At 29.0% G+C, this 24,283-nt stretch overlaps 1 protein-coding gene across 1 annotated transcript; it reads left to right on the top strand.

Moving 5' to 3' along the window:
* Nucleotides 1-516: 516 nt before the first annotated feature.
* B-H1 (homeobox protein BarH1) lies at nucleotides 517-23,739 on the top strand. The gene is made up of 3 exons (XM_075300852.1): nucleotides 517-1,692; nucleotides 16,768-16,996; nucleotides 22,739-23,739. Exons 1-3 carry the CDS (start codon nucleotides 933-935, stop codon nucleotides 23,355-23,357), a joined length of 1,608 nt encoding a protein of 535 aa, XP_075156967.1. The 5' UTR covers nucleotides 517-932; the 3' UTR covers nucleotides 23,358-23,739.
* Nucleotides 23,740-24,283: the final 544 nt, after the last annotated feature.

Raw genomic sequence — 24,283 nt, 5'->3', positions numbered from 1 at the left:
GAAAGAGCTTCTGTATAGAGGGATATAGTATTGGTGGGTAGTTTGGTGGTTTATTTTGTAAGACCAATATGGCGGCGTTTATGGGCAAGAGTTTGCACATTTCATTCATAGGGTTTGGGGAAGTATGCAAGAAAGAGATAAATATATATACAATGGGATTAAATCCAACATATTTATAGCGCATGCGAGAAACAACAACAATCGAAAAAATGAAACAATGCTATCATCACCACCCAAGTCATTTTACCTTTGGGTTAAATGACTTCTCACTCTATCAAAGTGTTGGTTTAACTTCAATACTACCACAACTACATGAATGAGATGATGTTGTTTGTTTTTGATTCCCTGTGATAAATTTGAGTGAGGATGTGTATGTGTATGTGTTTTGAAGTAGAAAAAACTACCACTATTTCAGAGCTGCTGCCCATGCTACTGCCTTCTGCCAAACTCTTAACAAAGTGAGCAATTACTGGTTTTTGGGCTTATTCAACGTTCATTCAGTCGGCACAAGTTGAAACTGTAAGATACGTTTTGTGTCTGAGACTTGAGCAGGTGCGGTTAGTTTCGTTTTGAGCGTGAATGTGAACGTTGCAAGCGCGTTAAACAATTGGAAAGAAAAACAAGTTAAGAAAAATAAAGATAAAAAGATATTCAAAAGAATTTAAAACGAAAACAAATTACAAGGTTTTTGATAGAAAAAAAATATACGAACAAACAATTTAAAATAAAATGTTTCATACCAAAACAAAATATTGGTGAACCTTAAAAAAGTGGCTATAAACAAAAACAAAATTTATAAAGTTGTGGTTTCACAAAAAAAAAAAAAAAAAAAAACATAAACAAAAATTGTAAAATATTTGCAATAAACCAAAGCTTGTGGATTATTTTTATACAAACGTGTTTAGTGTGTGTTTTATTTATACATTGCTTTGATGAAAAGTGTGGTGGCCATGAAAGATTCAATGACCATATTAACACCGACCCTTAATGCCAGTGAACATCAGAAAATGTCCAATCTCAAACCAAATCGTTCACGTTTCATGATCAATGATATTTTGGCGGGTAGTGCAGCTGCTGCTGCTGCCGTTGAGGCAGCTAATGCAGCGGCCGCCTTCTATAAACAGCAACAGCAGCAAAATAACAACAACAATAATTCGGAGCCTTCACATTCTCCACCGGCTCAACATCCACATCATCCTCACCAACATCCTTCGCCTCCACAACATTTGACATCACATCCATTGCATCCTCTACAGCATCCTCATGGCCCACATCATCCTTTGGGTCAGCCATTGCCATTGATTGCTGGTCATCATCCGGCTTTGGCTCATCATCAGCAGCAGCAGCAACAACAACATCAACAGCAGCAACAACAACAACACTCCCATTCGAATACATCTCCCACTGGATTAAATTCAGCCGCTACTCACCCCTCGGCAGCTCATAAATTACATTTTCCCGTCGGTGCAACACAAATGGGTTCGAATGGTCTCAATGTGGCCCAATATGCTGCTGCTATGCAACAACATTATGCCCAGGCGGCAAATGCAGCGGCAGCCGCTAGAGCTGCCGCTGTGGAACGTAACCATGGAGCCGAATTGGATGATAGCAGTGACTATCAGGACAATGATGATTGTGATAGCGAGAATGGCAGCGGTGGACACATGGACGATAACAGCGTTTGTAGTAATGGTGAGGTGAGCTTTGATTTACTATGGTTTAGGGATTAGGTGATAGGTTGAGATATAGGATTAGGATAACGATCAAAAAATTGCTTGGGGTTTGCATCGCAAATATAAATATAATTTGTGCATTATTTGTAAGAAAAATACATTTCAAACAAAAAATGCATGAAACGGATCGTTACAAAACTTTGGTTTGTGTTTTCCCAAATATTATGCCATTTTCCTACGCAAATACTTAAGCAATTCTTTAGAGAAATTAGAAGTAATTCGGTGGTGGATAAAATAATTTCCACCACAAACATATACGAGGAAAATCAGTTTGAAAAATAATTAAAAAATTTATAAACCTATACAAGTTGTAAATTTCTTGCACAGCAAAATGGTTATTCTCATCCTATTTGTATCCTCCACCACTACTGAGTATGCATGGTATACTAAGTTTTTTTATCTTAATGATGTATAGCCAGCATCCTAAATCTAAGTCCGAATATTTTTCAATAGTGTTTGATATTAAGAGAAAATTTTTGATTTAGAGGTCTAATTACCGCTATTCCAAAAAATACTGATAAATTTCCATTTTTACTCTGAGTTAAAAATTATTGAAAAATCATTTTCCTTTTAATTTATCTGAGTTAACTCTTGATAGAATTAGCCGGCAATCCTGATTGTCTATGTCTGAAACTTGGCAGTACATACTTTCAGGCGCCGACGGGGAGTTGTAAAAGAAATTTGGCAATGAAAAAGTGAGCACATGGCTACTACTAGCGGCATAAACCTTATTTATTAAAATCTTTTATTTTATTACACAAAACGTTTGGCAGTTAAAGTTAAACATTTGATACAAATTCTTACAGATTGGAACAAGTAAAGAATTTACAAAAATTTCTGATCTGAAAAATTCTATCAAAATAAAATAGAATAAATTGTGGGGAATTGTTTACTCTTTTAATGATATTTAAACATGTCCCAAATGGGAGGGAACTATTTCCTTAAATTAAAATAATGGTTTTAATAAATGTAGTCGTAGAGTTGGCCGACACTTTGTTTAGACAAACGCACTTCCGTTTTGTTGAAAGGCATAATTTGTATCATGATTTTAACGATATGTTTTATTTTAGCGCTATTTACACTCAAAAAAAAGTCAACCATTTATTTCACTAAAGCCAATTTAACTTTATTTAAGTTCATGGAATTATTGTTTTTGGAGAAAGTTTGCTTTACTCTAATAATTTTTTGCCTACGTTAGTTAAATGAACTAAAAAAGGAGAAAAAATTATACACAACTTAATTATGTCTAATACATTTTCTTGAATTTGTCGAAAAATATTTACTTATTTTTGTGACATCGGCGTGATGCCAGCGTTTGTAATACGGTTTAATTCAAATTTTCTAAAAATATTCAAAATTTTCTAAAATTAACCGAAAGTTTTCTTCCTGGTTGGTTCACTGTTTTTTCAGTGTAATAAAATAAAATAAATATAAATATCAATATTATTTTTTCGATATGAAATTTTGGTTTTGCATAATTTTTGCCGCTATTTTTATATCCATCAACGCCGTCATATCAAGTTTAACTAGATTAACTTTAAAATAGTTACAATGAAAGCAAAACTTCCTAAAAATTCTAAATTTATATTAATTCGACAATTCCTCACCGAAATAATTTGAAGCCCAAGATAGTTTAATTGTTTAGTAATTATTTTTTTGTTTAATGCAAATAGGGTCATCGAAAAATTAAATGGAACAATAATTATATATGGAAAAATATTTTCTTTCGGCAATATGTTTTCGACAAACCTAAACATGGAACATAAAAATAAGTAAAATTTTCCATTATGTAGGTCATTTTTCCAAACGAACTTTTTTGTTATTTTTATTGTAGATTGAAAAAATACATATGTATATTCTCTAATCTAAACTAAAGCAAACAAATAATTTTCATATTTCATTTAAGTTGATTCCAATTAAAAAATAAAAATTGTAGTGGGGCCTTTCTGAGAGTTGAGCTATGGACCTGCAAATTGTCTATACGTTAAAAACAAAAGATTCAGTTTATATTATACATTTTTAAAACATATGCACAAACCAATCAAATTTTTATATCTCACGTATGCAGTGTTGCCAGTGTTGGGGGTTTTTCCCCAAAATGGGGATATTTTTTCGTGTGAATGGGGACGAAATTTCTGAGTTGGGGAATTTCTATAAATTTGGGGATTTTTTCAAGAAATCGGTTTAATATTTTTTAACAAAATTTTATTTCTATAGCAAACTTTGTTAAAAAGTTTTTTCTATAGAAAATTATGTCAAAATTTTATTTCTTTAGAAAATTTTCACAAAATTTTATTTCTATAGAATATTGTGTCATAATTTTATTTGTATAGAAAATTTTGTCAAAATTTTATTTCTATAGAAAATTTTGTCAAAATTTTATTTCTATAGAAAATTTTGTCAAAATTTTATTTCTATAGAAAATTTTGTCAAAATTTTATTTCTATTGAAAATTTTGTCGGAATTTTATTTTTATAGAAAATTTTGTCAAAATTTTATTTCTATAGAAAATTTTGTCAACATTTTATTTGTAAAGAAAATTATGTCAAAATTTTATTTCTATAGAAAATTTTCACAAAATTTTATTTCTATAAAAATTTTGGTAAAATTTTATTTCTATAAAAATTTTGGTAAAATTTTATTTCTATCGAAAATTTTGTCAGAATTTTATTTTTAAAGAAAATTTTGTCAAAATTTTCTTTCTATAAAAAATTTTGTCATAATTTTATTTCCATAGAAAATTTTGTCAAAATTTTATTTCTATAGAAAATTTTGTCAAAATTTTATTTCTATATAAAATTTTCACAAAATTTTATTTCTATAAAAATTTTGGTAAAATTTTATTTCTATAAAAATTTTGGTAAAATTTTTCTTCTATCGAAAATTTTGTCGGAATTTTATTTTTATAAAAAATTTTGTCAAAATTTTATTTCTATAGAAAATTTTGTCAACATTTTATTTGTAAAGAAAATTGTGTCAAAATTTTATTTCTATAGAAAATTTTCACAAAATTTTATTTCTATAAAAATTTTGGTAAAATTTTATTTCTATAAAAATTTTGGTAAAGTTTTATTTCTATCGAAAATTTTGTCAGAATTTTATTTTTATAGAAAATTTTGTCAAAATTTTCTTTTTATAGAAAATTTTGTCATAATTTTATTTCCATAGAACATTTTGTCAAAATTTTATTTCTATAGAAAATTTTGTCAAAATTTTATTTCTATAGAAAATGTTGTCAAAATTTTATTTCTATAGAAAATTTTGTCAAAATTTTATTTGTAAAGAAAATTATGTCAAAATTGTATTTCTATAGAAAATTTTGTCAAAATTTTATTTTGTATAGAAAATTTTGCCAACAAATTTTATTTGTACAGAAAATTTTGTCAAAATTTTATTTAATAGAAAATTTTGTCAAAATTTTATTTCTATAGAAAATTTTGTCAAAATTTTATTTCTATAGAAAATTTTGTCAAAATGTTTTTTGTATAGAAAATTTTTGTAAATGATATCTCATAAAATGGATTATAGTGGGTATTTCAATTTCAAATTGTGTTCATTTTATTTATAATGAGAACTACTGCAATGATTTCTTAAACACTATTAATTGGAATCTCTCATAGATATAATTACTAGATCGGAACGAAATTCAAAGACTTTAAATTTTAAATAAAGTTTTATTAAACTTTAAAACTTCTCTTTCTGTATAAATACCTTCGATATACTGCGCGTACATTATTTTGAAAACGGACATTAGACTTAAAATATCTTAAAACCCTACTTCGTTAACGGCGAACATTTTACAATGCATTTTTATAATAATTGTATATCGAATGCTCAGAAATTTGAAGTTTTGTTAAAGAAAACATGAACTAAAAATGATGAATTACAGTATAGGATATTTAAAGTTAACTGTTAGAAAAACAGCTCAATGTTTTTATTAGTTTTTGTTAGTTCAATTTAATTTAATTAGATGCTATTCATTTATTAACCCATGTTAGGTTCACTAATTTTCGGCACTAAAAACAATTATTTCAATTGCGCAAAATTCCGGAGAAAAATATTGAGAAAGCGAATTATGAGAGAATATTTTTTTCGTTTTTTTTTTATTTTATCGCTTAAAACTCTTGATTAATAAAAATAAAAAACTACCATTACATAAACAAAATCTATAATTATATGAAAATCTAATTCATATGACAAGGCCACATAAACCCCAAAAAATCGAAAAACATTTTGCAAAAAATACCAAATATATATGACAAAAAATAAAATCTTAACAAAATGAACTAAAATTTTAGCAAACCATTCAGCCCATACTGGATGTTGTTAATGTGTCAAAATCTATATCATAGAAAATAAAACGAAAAGCAAAAACAAGTTTGTCACTTAAGTCTTTTGTCTAAAGAGTTTTCTTTTTTTTCAAATGCAATGTTAAACTAGCATGTTTGCTTAAGTGATATAATTTCAGTTTTTTTTTACCTTATTCCTACTCTTCATGATATCAAGCAATATTTAACGTGCAACATGCATACAAAAAAACCTCAACAATTTGCCTTAAACTGAAAACATACTTACCCATAAGACAAAGTAAAAAAAAAAATATAACACTAACATCGACAACATACTAACATGGCAAATCGTACAACAGAACATATTAGGAAATAACAAAATCATAAGACCATGTAAATAGAAATAAAAGCAAATTTTTTTAAACAACAATCAACGGCAAACAAAATCTATTATAAACCAACAACCGGCAAAGTATAGAGAAAAAATAACATTCATAGTGTGATGCAAAAAAAATTCAATATTAGAAGGCATATTTGCCAACAATTTTACGTTTGGCGTTTATATAGGAACTGAAAAGTCTAATTTCAATTTAAAACCACTTATATAGTTTATTTAACTTAATATAAAAATAAAAATAAAAAAATCATATTCAACCTAACTGCAATTGCCTGAGTAAAGCAGGCAGAAAAATTTAACAACAATGAAATGAATTTGTGTTACTCATATGATTACTGCTCTTCATACGTTTACCTTTTTTTTTGCACTCAAACATCACTAGAAAAATTGCATTTTCATGCTTGGTTTCAATTTTTCAACGAATTGCAATCATCTTTTGTTATGCCCCTCACATTATTTCAGAATTTTCTGCCATAATCTTGGAAAAGGGTGGAATGAAAACGAAGAGTTATGATATTAGATTGAGATTTACCGCTTGCTATTTTTGGTGGGATTTGTGTTTAGAATTAATTATTTTCAAAAAAAAATTAGATAAATAAATAATAAAATAGAAATAATAAAATTTTAGGTTTACAAATAGTGTAAGAAATTAAAAAAAAATCTATTTGAAATCGCATTTTAATCTTGGAAAAACCCTAAATGAAATTAATTTAACATGATGCAAATAAAAAAAGGCTTAATATCTTACTCCACCAATAATTAGCATTAATTATTGGTATTGGTCTTATGCAAATCTAAGGAGGATTGCTCTTCTGATACCTAAAATTAATAGAAATAAAAATGGACCAAGTTTCTTCCTTTTTATGAACAGTCCCAGGCAAGATAATATGGACATTTTTTTGCCAATTTAGTAGTCAATAAAATTGTATATATCCAAAAATACTCTTATTCCACACTAACAGGCTCAGAAAAAAAATAATTTGTCGAGTTACCTTACATTTATTATTCTGGTATATCGAAAATTTGAATTGTTATATAACAGATTTTTGATTTATAATGTTTATGCCATAAATTTCAATTTTCTGAATTTAATCCGGTGTAAAAAACTGTAAAACCAAATAAAATACTATACGTTTTAAAATTTCCCGAAATAATGAAAAAGCACAATATTTAAAAATGTGACTTCCACCTTATGACAAGCCACTGTAAAATTCATTGCTTCTGATCCGATTCAAAAAGGACATTTTGAGTTCGTATTGGCTTTACTTTTTTCTGTGTATTTTCTAATAGAAAATAAACCTAAATTTAATGGCATTTAAAAATATGCCCCCTTTATATATTTCTGCTCTAATGCCAAATCAATAAAAAATAAATATAAAATTCATATGCGAAACACTTTATAGAGATATTTTTGATTTATATGCATAGAAAGAAATATCAACAATCATTTTTCAGTAAATATTTAAATTAAATTTGAAATAATTTTGAATAAACTTGATTGAATCAATTTCATGTTAATTGGAGTAAATAATTTCGTGATAAAAAACTACGTTCAAAGTTTAAAATAAGTTACAATTTCTTTTTACTTTTTTAGGGATTGTAGTCAGAACCAAATTGGCATTAGATTAAAAAAATCGGTGCATATGTCTGTCCATAAAATAAAGGCATTTTTAGGTATTTTAAAGCTAGATTTAATTTAGGGATAGTTCTTTTTCAACATATATAAAGCACTAACAAATAAATTTCAGTTTAAAAATCTAAATTATAACACAATTTCATAGTAAAAATGTTTTAATTAAAAAAACCTCATGACCTCAAGCCGAACCAAACAAATATAAATAAAATTAAAAAAAATTTAACCAAAGATACAAAAATCCTCAAAATATGTTTTAGTCTATATTTGAAGGTTTTTTATATTTAATCCAAAGATTCAGTTAATTTTAAGAATATTTCTTTAAGTCAAAATGTTTTTCTTGAAATGAAGGAAAATTTGCCATATTCCAAAAACATGCTATTTTAAAGTAGGGACGTAGATTTCAAAGTCTCATAGATTAGGAATTATTTAATTTAATTTTAATTTTCTTTATTTTAAAGAAGTTTGCCTTTAATATTGTATAAATTGTCTGTCCTTAAATGTATGTTTAGTAATCCTTAATATTAGTCAATATTTTTCAGTGAATTTCGCCCATTCTTGATAAATATGACATAATTATATTTATTTATTTAGCAATCTCTTTCAAATTTTACACATGTTCATCGTTTTTGCTATTTTTTATAGCTCCCATAACTTCATTTATAACAAGTATATACGGCCGTAATTTCGGCCAGGCCGAATCTTATGTACCCTCCACTATAGATTGCATAGAAACTTGCACTAAAGACAGACATTCACAATCGAATTATTTGGGTTGCGGTAACACTTGCCGATGGCAAAATTTTGACAAAATTTCCTATAGAAATAAAATTTTGACAAAATTTTCTACAGTAATAAAATTTTGACAAAATTTTCTATATAAATAAAATTTTAACAAAATTTTCTATAGAAATAAAATTTTTACAAAATTTTCTATAGAAATAAAATTTTGACACATTTTTGCATAGAAAAAAAAAATTTCGCAAAATTTTCTATAGTAATAAAATTTTGGTAGATTATTTTTGGGGATCGGCTATACTCGTATATAACTATAGACCGATATGGACCAATTTTGGCATTGTTGTTAGCGCAATGTAACAAATTTCACCACGTACCAAATTTCAACCGGATCGGATGAATTTTGCTCCTCCAAGAGCTCCGGAGGTCAAATCTGGGGATCGGTGTAAATGTGGGTTATATATAATTAAAACCGGTATGGACCAATTTTTGCATGGTTATTAAAGACCATATACTGAAACCATGTACCAAATTTCAACCGGATCGGATGAAATTTGTTTCTCTGTGAGGCTCCGTAAGCCAAATCGGGGGATCGGTTTTCATGGGGGGCTATATATAATTATGGACCGATTTTTGCATGCTTATTAAAAACCATATACTGCCACCACGTACCAAATTTCAACCGGATCGGATGAAATTTGTTTCTCTGTGAGGCTCCGCAAGCCAAATCGGGGGATCGGTTTATATGGGGGGCTATATATAATTATGGACCGATGTGGACCAAGTTTTGCATGGTTGTTAGAGGCCATATACCAACACCATGTACAAAATTTCAACCAGATCGGATTTTTGCTCCTCCAAGAGGATCCGCAAGACAAATCTGAGCGTCGGTTTATGGTCCGATATGGCCCATTTGCAATACCATCCGACCTACATCAATAACAACTACTTGTGCCATGTTTCAAGTCGATAGCTTGCTTCGTTCGGAAGTCAGCGTGATTTCTTCAGACGGACGGATGGACATAGGTTAGGTTAGGTTAGGTGGCAGCCCGATGTATCAGGCTCACTTAGATTATTCAGTCCATTGTGATACCACATTGGTGAACTTCTCTCTTATCACTGAGTGTTGCCCGATTCCATGTTAAGCTCAATGACAAGGGACCTCTTTTTTATAGCCGAGTCCGAACGGCGTTCCACATTGCAGTGAAACCACTTAGAGAAGCTTTGAAACCCTCAGAAATGTCACCAGCATCACTGAGGTGGGATAATCCACCGCTGAAAAACGGATGGACATGCTTAGATCGGCTCAGAATTTCACCACGACCCAGAATATATATACTTTATGGGGTCTTAGAGCAATATTTCGATGTGTTCCAAACGGAATGACCCATCCTATGGTGAAGCGTATAAAAATATGGGTATATTCTTATTTATTGATCGAATTTATATTTGTAATAAATATCGATGTCTCCATTCCAAAGTACGCTAAGTCGAAAAAGTGAATTTTACAAGAAACAAGTTTAATTTTTTTTTAAATTTCTCAAAAACCGTATAAGATATAAATTTACTTTTGTATGTCTTAAAATCATGTTTATTGCCCTTTTAGGATTAGAAATTTTTAAAATTTTAGTCACAGTTCCAATAAATTCGGATTTTTGACAGGATGCAATTCACATCAATCCGAATAAAAAACAACGAACTCCGTCAAAAACTGCTAAATCGACTTAGCGTACTCTGGAATGAGGACATCGATATGGCATCTCGATGTATTACAAACTTTTAATTGAAACTAAAAAAGCCATTGTGGAAAATTTTTCAATTGCTAACGTTTACTTAATAATTTGTTGTTTGCTTTTGAAAACTCAAATTTTTGAAAGTCTTAAATTAACAAATCTACTTGTAGCGAATACTTTTTTCTTGTGTTAATTTTGTAATCTCCCCCACCCATCACTTTAAAACATTATATCATCATAGCATTTAAAAGGTAAAGGCAATTTCCTACTTCTATTCATATTGTAATGAATTTAATGAAATTTATTACACCAGCCATTTCCCGTGAAGACAATTTAATTGAGGTAGACTGACTATCCCACCCCGTCTCATACCAACTGCACTGATCCACTAAAACAAAAAATGGCCCAAAAACAAATAATGGCAAAAATTACGGTGAAACTATTATGAGTAAATAACTTAAAAAAGGAAAAAAACACCAAATACTTACATTTGAAAAAAAGTACTTTCTTTCCATAGGTAATTTCCTCCCACTGACAGAGGAGCTTTTACTGTACACAAGGTAGTCTTCGTATATATTTTTTTTTTTGAAATTTGGCAAACTCCAGTATATAAAAGGAGCCAACATAAATTTTCGCTTGAATTTAAAAGCAAATAAAATTCAATGTTTAATTTGATTTTGGTATTTTTTGGTTTTATTTGTTTTTCGTTGAGGCAATTTTTATCGTTTTACCGGATGTAGCGATTATTTTCGCTTTAATGTACTCGCAGCTGGAATATGCGAATTTACCATGAATATGAAACGTGCATTATAGTCTAGGCTAATGAAAAAGAACCCCGTTGACTTGAAGTGTTATTTGGAGTACTCTCTTTCATTTTCTGACATTTCATGAGAAGCCTTTGTGGTATTGGTGGGCTATACATTTTTCACATGAACTATTTTGTTTCGAGATTAGGGTGGTGGGTATTTCTCTCGTTCATTGTATTAAGAGGATTCAAAAAAGAGTGATGGCTTTTTAATGTTAGTTGACTTGACTTCACATACTCCACACCAAAGAGACATTTAAATTTTTTATTGTAGTGGAAAAACTTCAACGGTTTTTATTCCCTAACTCATGTTGGCTATTTATTTTGCTAAATTTCCTCAATTTCTTTTTTTTTTTTTTGTTTTTGCTGTTACTGCTATCATCAATAGGGAGGAGTATTAGCTGCTAATTTCTATGACCATAAACATTGGAATAAACTGTGGTTATGTTCATATCCAATGTTTTGTTATCTTTTATAGCTTGTCCCTCCATCTATTTTGTGTTTTTTCTTCGTTGATAGTCTATCATCATATGTGTGGTGATTCCTACTGCCAACAGGAAGTTTTGGTTTTCGTCTATTCTTTTGGCTGTGTTTTTTTTTTCTTCTCTATTATTTTTTGCTAAAATCCCATTCATGTATTAGTTAATATTAGAAAATTATACAGAACTCCAGTTGAATGTTCTGTTATTTGCCATAAAAATATACAATTATGTTATGGGTTGTTGTAGTTGGTGATTTTGTTCGTTGTTTTTATTTTCCATAGTTGAGTTTTAATGTTCAACATTATGGCAAATGGTTGGGTTAAATGGAACCTCCCAACTAATATGAGTAAATTATTTTTTTTTACAAAAACCATTCAAAAAAAAAAACATTTCTATTGACTTTATGTTAATCATGTTGAGGATGTTATTTTGGTTTTATATTCTTTACTTTTTTCTGGGCGGAAAACCATTAAATCATTGACTTGTAAATATGGTATTTTATAGGGTATTCATATGATGGGTATTTAGTTGCCAGACAATAAAAATAGATTAGAAAAATATGTATAAGTGAATTAAAATTGAATGTTTTGTACATTGGTAGAGAAAGTTTGTGGACAAAATATTAGAGAAGAAATTATTACATTATTCATCATGGACATGTATTGTAGGATTTGCCAGAAATGGTAATTAATTATTAAGGGATATTAAATCTTTGGAATTAAAAAAGGTTCAAAAATTGAATATGATTTTTTTTTTTTGAGAACTTCCATTCTTGTTTTTTTTTTTTAATTAAGGGATTCTTTTTTAATTTGAAGCGCAATTTTAAAATTATTATAAATAAAATTTTTAAATTAATATTTAACTGATCACGAATACTTTGATTAATAGATTGCAAAAATAAAATTTGATAAATGATGTGTGTATCCTAATTTCTATTTTATAGAGCCTAAATTTATATGATATTTGAGTTGCTTCCTCAAAACATAATTTTTTGAAAGTAGCCTCACCACCCTGAATTCAGTGTTAAAATCGTTACAATCAAGAAATTCTTTAAATTCGAATAATCAAATTTTGATTTTGTACACTTAGTGCAATTAAACAAGTAAGGAAAGTCTAAATTCGGGCGGGGCCGACTATATTATACCCTGCACCACTTTGTAGATATAAATTTTCGATACCATATCACATCCGTCAAATGTGTTGGGGGCTATATAACATATAAAGGTTTGTCTCAAATACATACATTTAAATATCACTCGATCTGGACAGAATTTGATAGACTTCTACAAAATCTATAGACTCAAAATTTAAGTCGGCTAATGCACTAGGGTGGAACACAATGTTAGTAAAAAAATATGGGAAACATTTAAATCTGAAGCAATTTTAAGGAAACTTTGCAAAAGTTTATTCATGATTTATAGCTCGATATATATGTATTAGAAATTTTGGAAAATTAGAGTCATTTTTACAACTTTTCGACTAAGCAGTTGTGATTTTACAAGGAAAATGTTGGTATTTTTACCATATTTGTCGAAATCAGAAAAACATATATATGGGAGCTATATATAAATCTGAACCGATTTCAACCAAATTTCGCACGCATAGCTAAAATGCTAATTCTACTCCCTGTTCAAAATTTCAACTAAATCGGAGTTAAAAATTGGCCTCTGTGGTCATATGAGTGTAAATCGGGCGAAAGCTATATATGGGAGCTATATCTAACTCTGAACCGATTTCAACCAAATTTGGCACGCATAGCTGCTATGCTAATTGTACTCCCTGTGCAAAATTTCAAGTAAATCGGAGCAAAAAATTGGCCTCTGTGGTCATATGAGTGTAAATCGGGCGAAAGCTATATATGGGAGCTATATCTAAATCTGAACCGATTTCAATAAAATTTGTCACACTTGACTACACTACTAATTGTACTCCTAATGCAAAATTTCAACCAAATTGGAGTAAAACTCTGCCTTCTGGGACCGTATTAGTCCATATCGGGCGAAAGATATATATGGGAGCTATATCTAAATCTGAACCGATTTCAATAAAATTTGGCACACTTGACTATAGTACTAATTGTTCTTCTTGTGCAAAATTTTAAGCAAATTAGTGTAAAACTCTGGCTTCAGAGGCCATATAAGTCCATATCGGGCGAAATATATATATATGGGAGCTATATCTAAATCTGAACCGATTTCTGCCAAAATCAATAGGGTTCTATTCTGAGCCAAAACACATACTTGTGCCAGATTTGAAGTCGATTGGACTAAAACTGCGACCTAGACTTTGATTACAAAAATGTGTTCACGGACAGACGGACATGGCTATATCGACTCAGGAGCCCACCCTGAGCATTTTTGCCAAGGACACCATGTGTCTATCTCGTCTCCTTCTGGGTGTTGAAAACATATGAATGTGATGTAAGTCACAAGAATATAATAAATCACAAATATAGAAATAGATTTTTCTAATTTTCTAATTTTTTCTAATTACCGCCATTTTCATGTAGCCCCGTTAGGCTTTAACTGTCAGTTAACAGAAAGTAAATTGCAAATATATTTTCTCCAGTTAACTTTAACTGAAAAATTTCTAGCAGTTAAGCTTCTAACTGGCATATAGAATGTATAGACAAGATAACAGATATGTCCACAGATCGGTTTACTAATTAGTTAGCTAACGTAGCACTAACGAGGCTCATGAAAAAGGGGGTTAAAGCTATAATTTTTTTTCATTTAACTTTTGTGATTAATATTTATTTTGATTAAAAGATTATAAAATAAATTAATTTTCTTAATTGAATATTTTTTTTCCAGATTAATATTTAATAATGATAATATTTTAATTGAAAAAATATTGGTGAAATATTTTCTGTGTGATGGCCTCTATGCACAAATTAAGCCGTCAATCAATCAAAAATATTAATTTAAATCAGAAAAATGTATTAATAATTGTGGTATTTTTCACCAAATTTTTGAACCATTCACCCACAATTAATCAATATCAAACTGCTGCAACAATTTTGCAAAAATTTAGCTCAGGAAATTTGAATCAAATGTAAATTTGATTGTAAGATTGATTGTACAATTAATTTCCAATTAACCATTAGGATAACTTGAAATTGGTTTTATAATGGATAATTGTCCGCCGCCGAATATACAAATTTATGTCGGCTTAACCGTCAATCAGCTGCCGCCGGAGGCAAACATTTGGTGTCAGCCGCCACCGAAAAAACGAATCGGCTTCATTCTCTGTCTCTGCACACAAAAATATGGTTTATGTCTTCAATCACGAAATTAATTGATCCAAATAATTTTTAATTGAAATGTCTCCAATCACAGAAATGATAATATCAATTAAAAAATTAATTGAAAATTAATTAATCTAATTAAAAAATTAATGTATACTATATTTTTGTGATTGATTTTTGTTTCGATTAAAATTTTTGTTGAATCAATTAAATCTTTAATTGAATATTTTTTTAACACAATTAAGACTTTAATTAGAAAAAATTTTGTGAATTTTTTCTGTGTGTGAGCCAAGCGTTCACTAAGTTTAATTCTTTTTGCCTTTTATTCACCCAGTTTATTCAGATGGTTCATTAGGTTTTGAATTACAAGCCATCATCTTCAATCTTTTCGCCCCTGTAACAACTACGCTTTTCATATATATAAATCTATAGGTAAACAGTCTTATAGACATTCTTTTTTATTTTAAATGTCTTTATTTATTCTGACCAATCTATTTTTTCCATTTAAAAGTAATATCTCTGGTCTGGTACTCCCTATTCCCAATTTCTAAGCTAGCCTAAAATTTGAAATCAGGAGACGCCGTGTGAATGGCCGATATTTTGATATAACAACTATATACAAGAATTTTATTTTACGAAAATCTTGAAGTCCCAATTTAGTATATCCGACTTGCTGGAAAATCGTTAATTTGGGTTTATTATTTTATTTTAAAGAAAAACACTTAAAAATCCTATTTTTATTTCTATGAATTTTAGTTATTAAATATTCATTTTTAATAAAAAATTCCCAAGTCTCCTAACCAATAAAATAGTCCATACATTTTAGAAAAATCTAGCAAAATCTCAAAAAGCAATTTCCTTTACATTATAATCACATTAAATATTTATCCAAATAGAGGAAGAAATTCCATAGATTAGTTACACTTAGCATATAATTAAAAAATAAAATAAAATTATGATTACTTTAATAGAAGGCAGTGCTAGTTAGCAGTTAACGATCATGAAAAAAACATGCAAACCCCTACAACAGTATGAGATAAATATTAAAACAATTTGTTTAACGTTTTAAGAATAATAAAAAATAAATAGAAAAGCGAAATGCGATAACAAATCCACTTAAACAGCATGGGCATATGCAAATTATAAAAAAAAAAATAAATAGAAAAATAAATTAAAGGTGGGAGCCTCAAGAGTTGGAGATAGATTTACTAAAGTCAAATGTGATTAAATTTATAAAATAGATAATGACCGAGCAAATCAATAATAATAAAAAACGTAATAATTAAATCTGAGTGCAAAAAAAACGAAGAGAAAACAACTCACCACTACATAGACAAGAGAACTAACTAACGAGCAGTCACAACTTATCATTCATTTTGGTTGCGGCCTCTAGGAACCAACCAAACAAGTTTGTGTCTTAAGTCTTTTGTTTTGGGGTTTTATGCTCAGTTAACACAGTCTAGCCAGGGAAATGAGTTTTTTTATCAACTTTTTTGCTTTCTTGATAAATACTATGAGGTAGTTAGCGACCGTATGTGTGTGTGTGTTTGTATATATATAGAGATTTGTATGATTTGTTTCCCCTTTCCTTTAGTAAAATTTTGTAGTTTGTCTGTTTTTTGTATTTTTTGCATTGATTTTGTTGCTAACATAAAATATCTCCGCCCTTTTTGTTTGTGGCGTTTCTTTTTCTTCATTGTTGTTTTGCAGGAGGCAAAGATGACGATGGCAATAGTATTAAAAGTGGTTCCACCAATGACATGAGTGGCCTAAGTAAAAAGCAACGCAAAGCACGCACCGCCTTTACCGATCATCAGCTACAGACATTGGAGAAATCTTTTGAAAGACAAAAATACCTAAGTGTCCAAGAAAGACAAGAGCTAGCCCACAAATTGGATCTCAGTGATTGTCAAGTTAAGACTTGGTATCAAAATCGAAGGTAAGTGTAAATGATATCTAAAGTAACAAAAAGTCCATTTAGGCCTTTGGTGAAGTGTATAGACGAAGATTTGGCTAATGTGTCATAAATTTTCTCAAACCATTCGGGGTGGTGTAAAAATCATGGCACAACTTGAGATAAAACAAAAATAAACAATATCCCCCAGCATACACATATGACAATTTTTCTACCATATGCATCTGTAAATTACCCAGACTGCTGCTGCTGCCACTGGTGCTGCCAACAAACCATAAATTATTCAAACAACAATCAGGCAGCCAGCCAGCCAGCCACTTAGGCTGCTAGTCCAGCCAACATTGTCCATAGACATTTGTCTCTGCTAGACTACATAGAGCTCTTCTGTTCGAGCTTGATATTCAGTTAAAGTTTAGCACCGGGAGCTGTTTAGTTTTTTTTTCGTACACTAGCTTTTGTTAGTGTTCCTTCTGAAAATTGCCCACTTAGCACAAAACCAAATGGTACTGGTGGTCTGCATTATTGCTGCTGTTGTCTTTCTGGTAGATGGCACACCATCATCACCTTCATGACCACCAGCTAAAAAGTGCCTCACATACTTATAAAACTTATTGCAAATTCGTGGAATTTATTATAAATTTGTGGCAGCTAGTAACACGTTTATGCTGTATGTAGAGTTGCGTTTTTTATTTTGAATAAACAGGGACGTAGTTTGGTGGATACCTAAAGGGTTTAAAGTGGATATACTATTGAAATGTTATCATTATAAAATCAATATTTTTTTAACTTTTTCTAATACTGTGGGCATTATGTGTCGAATTTCGGTTACCAATATGGATCATTTTTTACCATCTATCCTTTTGAGCAATTACAAGTCATAGTGCGATTTGCTCACCATTTTGAAACTTGAGGTACTTTGTATGTATTATCATCACGGCTGTCACTCGTGCTAAAAATAATCTACTAAAATTTCACAAAAATCTACCTAAATTAAAAAAAAATTACTATTAATTAAGTTGTTCACCAAATTTTTATGTATAGTATAAATATTTTTTCCGAAAGAAATGTTTTATATTTAATTTATAGAAAATTTTATTAAAAATATATTTCTATAGAAAATTTTGTCGAACATTTTATTTCTGTAGAAAGCTTTTGCAAAATTTTAATTCTATAGATTTTTTTTTGCAAAAATTTTACCTCCGTAGAAAATGTTATCAAAATTATATTTCTATAGAAAATTTTGTCAAAATTGTATTTCTATAGAATCTTTTTTACATAATTTTATTTCTATAGAAAATTTTTGCAAAAATTTATTTCTATAGAAAAATTTATTAAAAATTCTATTTCTATAGAGATGTTTTGCAATATTTTATTTCAATACAAAATTTTAGGAAAATTGTATTTCAACAGAAAATTTTAGCAAAAATGTTATTTATATAGAAAATGTTGTGAAAATTTTAGTTTATAATTTTGTCAAAATGTTATTTCTATAGAAAATTGAAGTACCTCTTAATTGGAGAGAAATTTTTTGCAAAATTTTTTTCGATAGAAAATTTTGTCAATATTGTATTTCTTTTGTCAAAATTTTATTTCTGTAGAAAGCTCTTGAATTTTTTTTTCTATAGAAATTCTTTTACAAAAATTTCACCTCTATAGAGAATGTTGTCAAAATTATATTTTGAAAATTTTGTTAAAATTTTATTTCTATAGAAAATGTTTTCAAAATTATATTTCTATAGAAAAGTTTTGCAAAATTTTATTTCTATAGAAAAATTTAGCAAAATTTTTATTTCTATAGAAAATTTTTGCAAAAATGTTATATATATAGAATATGTTGTCACAATTTTAGTTTATAATTTATCAAAATGTTATTTCTATGGAAAATTGAAGTACCTCTTAATTGGAGAGGATTTTTCCCAAAAATTTCACCTCAATAGGAAATGTTGTCAAAATTATATTTCGATAGAAAATTTTGTAAAAACTGTATTTCTATATATAATTTTGTCAAAATTTTATTTCTGTAGAAAGCTTGTGCAAAATTTTTTTCTAGATATTTTAACAAAATGAGTCATAACATGACAAAAAGTGGTAGCAAAATGAAAAAAGTATGCAATTTAAAGCCATGACAAAAATGTGGCACAAATGTGTCAAAGCTTGAAAAAATCGAAAAATTTGCGACTAGTGGAGCACAATGGTGCCGAATTTCCTACATATATATTAGGTTTAGATTATGATATCATACAGTCTGTTCCGTTAGCATTTTGGAAAATAATAAATTTTAGCACCTTGCTATGATTTTAATTTAATTAGAAGATTTTGTTTTTATCAAATCAAAAAATTTAAATTAATTTCATACAATGGTGAAGGTACCCAAATATAAAAAAAAAAACTTATCTAAAATTGAGAAAACAAAGATCCGACCCGCCACTACGCTTCTGTGCACTCATATTGTTCTTTACAGCCCCGGTTTGTCGATAGTTCATTTTTTTAATGCAGTTGCTCGTTTTGCGTTTTTTAATTACCACTTTTGGTAGCTGCTGCACATTTAACAGCCAACATTAAAAACCATTTGAAACCATAAACTAAAACGTAAAACTCCACAGCAGCTACATTTGCAAAATGCAATGCAAGCAAATTTAGAAAGACCCAAAGACAAACAGAAAAACATTTTGTAAGGGAAGAACGTGAACAATGAGTTTGAGGCATAAAATGTGAATATTTGTATTTTGTGTACCAAAATTTTTACATTGAAATGCATAAAAATGCTACTGATGGATATATATCATATGGATCTGGCCATTCGATAGGTGCGTGTAAGACCACTATGAAATAGCAATTATTCACACAAACAACTGCAACTGTAACAACAGCAGCATATACAACCAACAAACCAAAGGCCAAATGCTATACAACACGAAACAATCATCGAGCCAGAAAAATTATACATACATTGGTTATAACAAATTATCATAAAATATTGAAACAATGTTTCTTAGCCTAAAGTGAATAAATTTTGAAAAATTGCAAAAAATTGTATGGAAAATATTCTAAAAAAAAAAATAAATAATGAGAACTCGAAACCAAACATATTTTCCACGAATTACAATGTAATAAAAGCTCATTGAATTTGAAAATAACTTTTCACACTTCTAACGAATGCGTGTGAACAAATTTTGAAATTGTAAAAATAATTTGTGTTTGCACTATGCATTATTCAAGAAAAAACAATTATTTTTTGAGAGCTATGTTAAATTAATCTGGTAAAAATGGAGTAAAAGCTCACATATGCTCCACTATGGATTTACATTAGCTTAGGATCTAATCTTAATTTAAAAAAATCTAAAAAAATGATATTTTTATTTTACTAGGATAAAATTGTTTTTAAAGATTTATTTTTTTAATCTTAATTTTTTTATTTGTATTAAAAAAAATAAAAATAAAAAAATAATAAAATCAAAAATTAGGAATACAAATTTAAACTTTTTTTGATATTTTTTAGAGTGAACTATATTTCCTCAAACATATGGTTTTAATTGTCAAGATTTATATTAACAACATTCGGACGGGAGCATATGTTTCACGAATCCCACAAATATTGAATATTTCGCTTCCTATATGCATTAATACAGATTGTTATTTTCATTGAAACTATATTAAAATCCGAAATTTATTTAATTATCTAGCGATGCACTTCTTTTTCACTTTACAAGAAGTTCTTTTCAGTTGATAAATAAAAACCATTTGTAAGGAGGAATTTCAAAAAATTTTTAACTACGGATTTTTTTCTGTTTACGAAATTAAGACACGAATATTTAAAATGCATTGCTTCTGAACTAATTTTGCACAACTTCCTTATGCAAAACGGATATTTTCAATACTTTGTTGACGGCGTTTTGTTTGCTGGGTAATATTGAATTAAATATATAAACACTTTATTAGTGTTAGATAATATTTTTTTTTTGGCTAAAAATATAATAGAATATTGGAAAATGAGCAATTTCGTTCGCCGACTCCATACTTGTTTGGAGGGTAAGTAGCTAAAGTTAAAGACCATTTCGATGTCAGTCGATAATATAACCCTTTTGATGAAAAAGGTCAAGGACCTCGAAAAAGATTATCACTGACAATAAAGTGACAAAAACCCACGATCTCTTACTGGCCATGGCATTTCAAAAGATTGCCTGGCACAGACTCTGCACGAAATTATAGGCGTGACAATGTTGTTGGCAAGATGACTATCGCTTTTGCTGATATCGAACAACAAGGACAATCAAGAGACCATTTCAGAGCAGGGCCTGAAATAAATTCGTTTATTTCTAAACTTCATTATAGCATGGGCAGTGAGCCCAGCAAAAAAAAGCATCGCCAAAAGAGTAGTTAAAATGCTCTTTTTGGATCCGGAAGAGGTGTAAAATTGACGCAGAAGCAATGAATTTAACATGGGCTTGTCATAGGACAGATGCCCACCATTTCAACAGCTGTTGCACTAAATTTGCATCACTTCTTAAGGTGTGATACGAATCCGTTGTTTTGGATGTGAATTAAGAAATTTTGTGATATTTTGACAACTAAATAATTTTTAAAATTTTTAATGATCTTTAATGCATTATAACGTTTGACATCAAATATTTTAAAAAATTCGCAATTTTTTTAGATAGGATTTAGCATTTTTTGAGGCAAAATTTAAATAATTAGCACTATTTTATTAATTCTTAGTCTGCTTTTAACCTACTTGAAACAATAAATATTTAAAATCCCCATTAAAAATGCGAAAAAAGCGAATTATAAAAATGTGACCCAAATGAACTTCCTGTGCAGTTAAAATAAAGAACAACTTTGGGAGGACATTTTTGGAAGTGTTTTAAAAATTGTGCCTTTAAAACTTCAAATTTTATTTGCTGGGTGGCCACATATATGAATCGAATGAGAAAGTCATCAGTTGAGTAAAAATAATTGGTCCTAGTATATCGACTATATTTAAATAAAACACTTTCCAAAGTATTAATTCGTTTTTAAGCTAAATCTCATTTTTATCTAAATCATCAAAAATTATCCCCTAGAAAATTAAATTATAAAATTCGTATTTTTTTCCTTTTTTGGGAAATTATGAATATTTTCTCAAAGCTAGCTTTTGGTACAAATATAAACATTTCAGGTAATGTGAAAAATGTTCTTTATGGTGCTATTATCCAAAATGCTACAATTCATAAAAGGTTAGGGCTAATTAAAAATCTTATGGATATAATTCTGGTAGCAAAATTTATGGTTTGGACTGGAGAGTAATTGATTTACCAGTAATATTCTGTAAAATTCCAACAAAAGGTTAATAACCCTAAACCTATTACATTAAGAAAGTTTCTTAGATTCTTTAGAAATATTTAAAAAAAAAGATGTTTAAAATATTATTACAATTATACACAAGAGTTATGTACATCTACCTTATCCAAGAAACTTCATATATAATTATAATAATATATATTATCATTATTTTGGTCGTAAAATTAATATTTTATTAAATATAGATAAATTATATTATTTTTGTAGTTTTTGACTATCTATCTGTGGTAAAATAAAATTTTTTCTTAAAGCCTAAATGTATGCTACAATTTTGTATATTTATAAATAAATCATATGACCGTTTTATAAATGCTCTCCACAGGCCTATGGACACATAAATATCCAAATCCATTTACATTAACTTTATTCGCTTCTACCAGACGAAATTCAATTAAGTGTTTTTTTTTCTTTTTTTTCTGTTTCTTTCAGAACTAAATGGAAACGTCAAACTGCTGTAGGATTAGAACTCCTGGCCGAAGCTGGAAACTTTGCCGCTTTTCAACGTCTCTATGGTGGTTCTCCATATATAGGAGCCTGGCCCTATCCAGGAGCACAATCTGCCCATGCTGGTCATCCACCAAATTCCATTGATCTATACTATAGACAAGCTGCTGCAGCAGCTGCTATGCAAAAACCTTTACCCTATAGTCTTTACGCTGGCGTACCAAATATGAGTCACTTGGCTGGTTTACCCGTAGCGGCAGCCGCGGCCACACCTTTCTCACATCTTACAGCCTCCAGTTCATTATCGTCGTTGAGTAGCTATTATCAAAGTGCTGCCACAGCTCAAGCCAGTGCTCCAACCTCACCACCACATGCAACGAATGGCAGTGGTGCGGGTCCAGGAATTACTGCAACCGCATTGGGTGTTATAAAACCCATACCTACAAGTCCCTCACCACCCACCCCCTTGGCAGAATCCTCACCCGTTCATGCAGCTGGTACAAGGTCGCCTAGTCCTACTCTAAATCCTGGTAGTCCACCTGGTCGATCGGTGGATAGTTCGTCACAACACCAATCCGATGATGAAGATCACATACAGGTTTGAGTTGAAGGTTAATCAACCGAGTAAAAAAGGAATATTGTTTTGTTCGAATCAAAGGACAAAACACATGAGATTATTCATTGTGGTAGAGAATGCCCATGATATTTACGTCCATACAAATATCCTTGACAATGACATATAAATGGCGAACCAAGGACATTTGTTACTATATCAATATCATGGCAAACAATTGGCTCAATCACATTTAGCATAGCTTAGTTAAGGTCTCCTTGTATCTATGTATTATTGTTAATTATTATTATTGTTTTGTTTAATTTTTTAAATACAAATTATAAATTAATTTATATAAAAAAAAAAAAAAAAAACAAAAAATCTTTTACTATCTAGATTTTTATTGTATATAAAATTTTGTGCATTTTAGTTTATAGCAGCGTATTTATATATATATATATATATATATATATATATATATATATATATATATATATATATATATATATATATATATATATATATATATATATATATATATATATATATATATATATATATATATATATATATATATATATATATATATATATATATATATATATATATATATATATATATATATATATATATATATATATATATATATATATATATATATATATATATATATATATATATATATATATTTTTTTTAGTGAAAAAAAAAATAAAATAAAATACCCCATGCAAATGTGAACAACCAATCAATGATATTAAAAAAGGTATTTAATAATATTCATAAAATTGTATATTTTTTTCTTAGATAATTACAACAAGATGTACTTGAAAGTTCATAAAAAATACTTGTAAATTACAAAAAAAAACAAAAAAAACATCGTGAATGTGCTCCCAATTTTCGGCATTTTAAAACGTTTCAAATGATCGTCAGTAATTGTTTTATTTTGGTTATTTTTTTTATTTTATTTTTTTAATTA

This window comes from Haematobia irritans, chromosome 3 (genome assembly GCF_050003625.1).
Source record: "Haematobia irritans isolate KBUSLIRL chromosome 3, ASM5000362v1, whole genome shotgun sequence".
Taxonomy (NCBI): domain Eukaryota; kingdom Metazoa; phylum Arthropoda; class Insecta; order Diptera; family Muscidae; genus Haematobia; species Haematobia irritans.
This window is presented reverse-complemented; position numbering and strand designations above follow the sequence as displayed.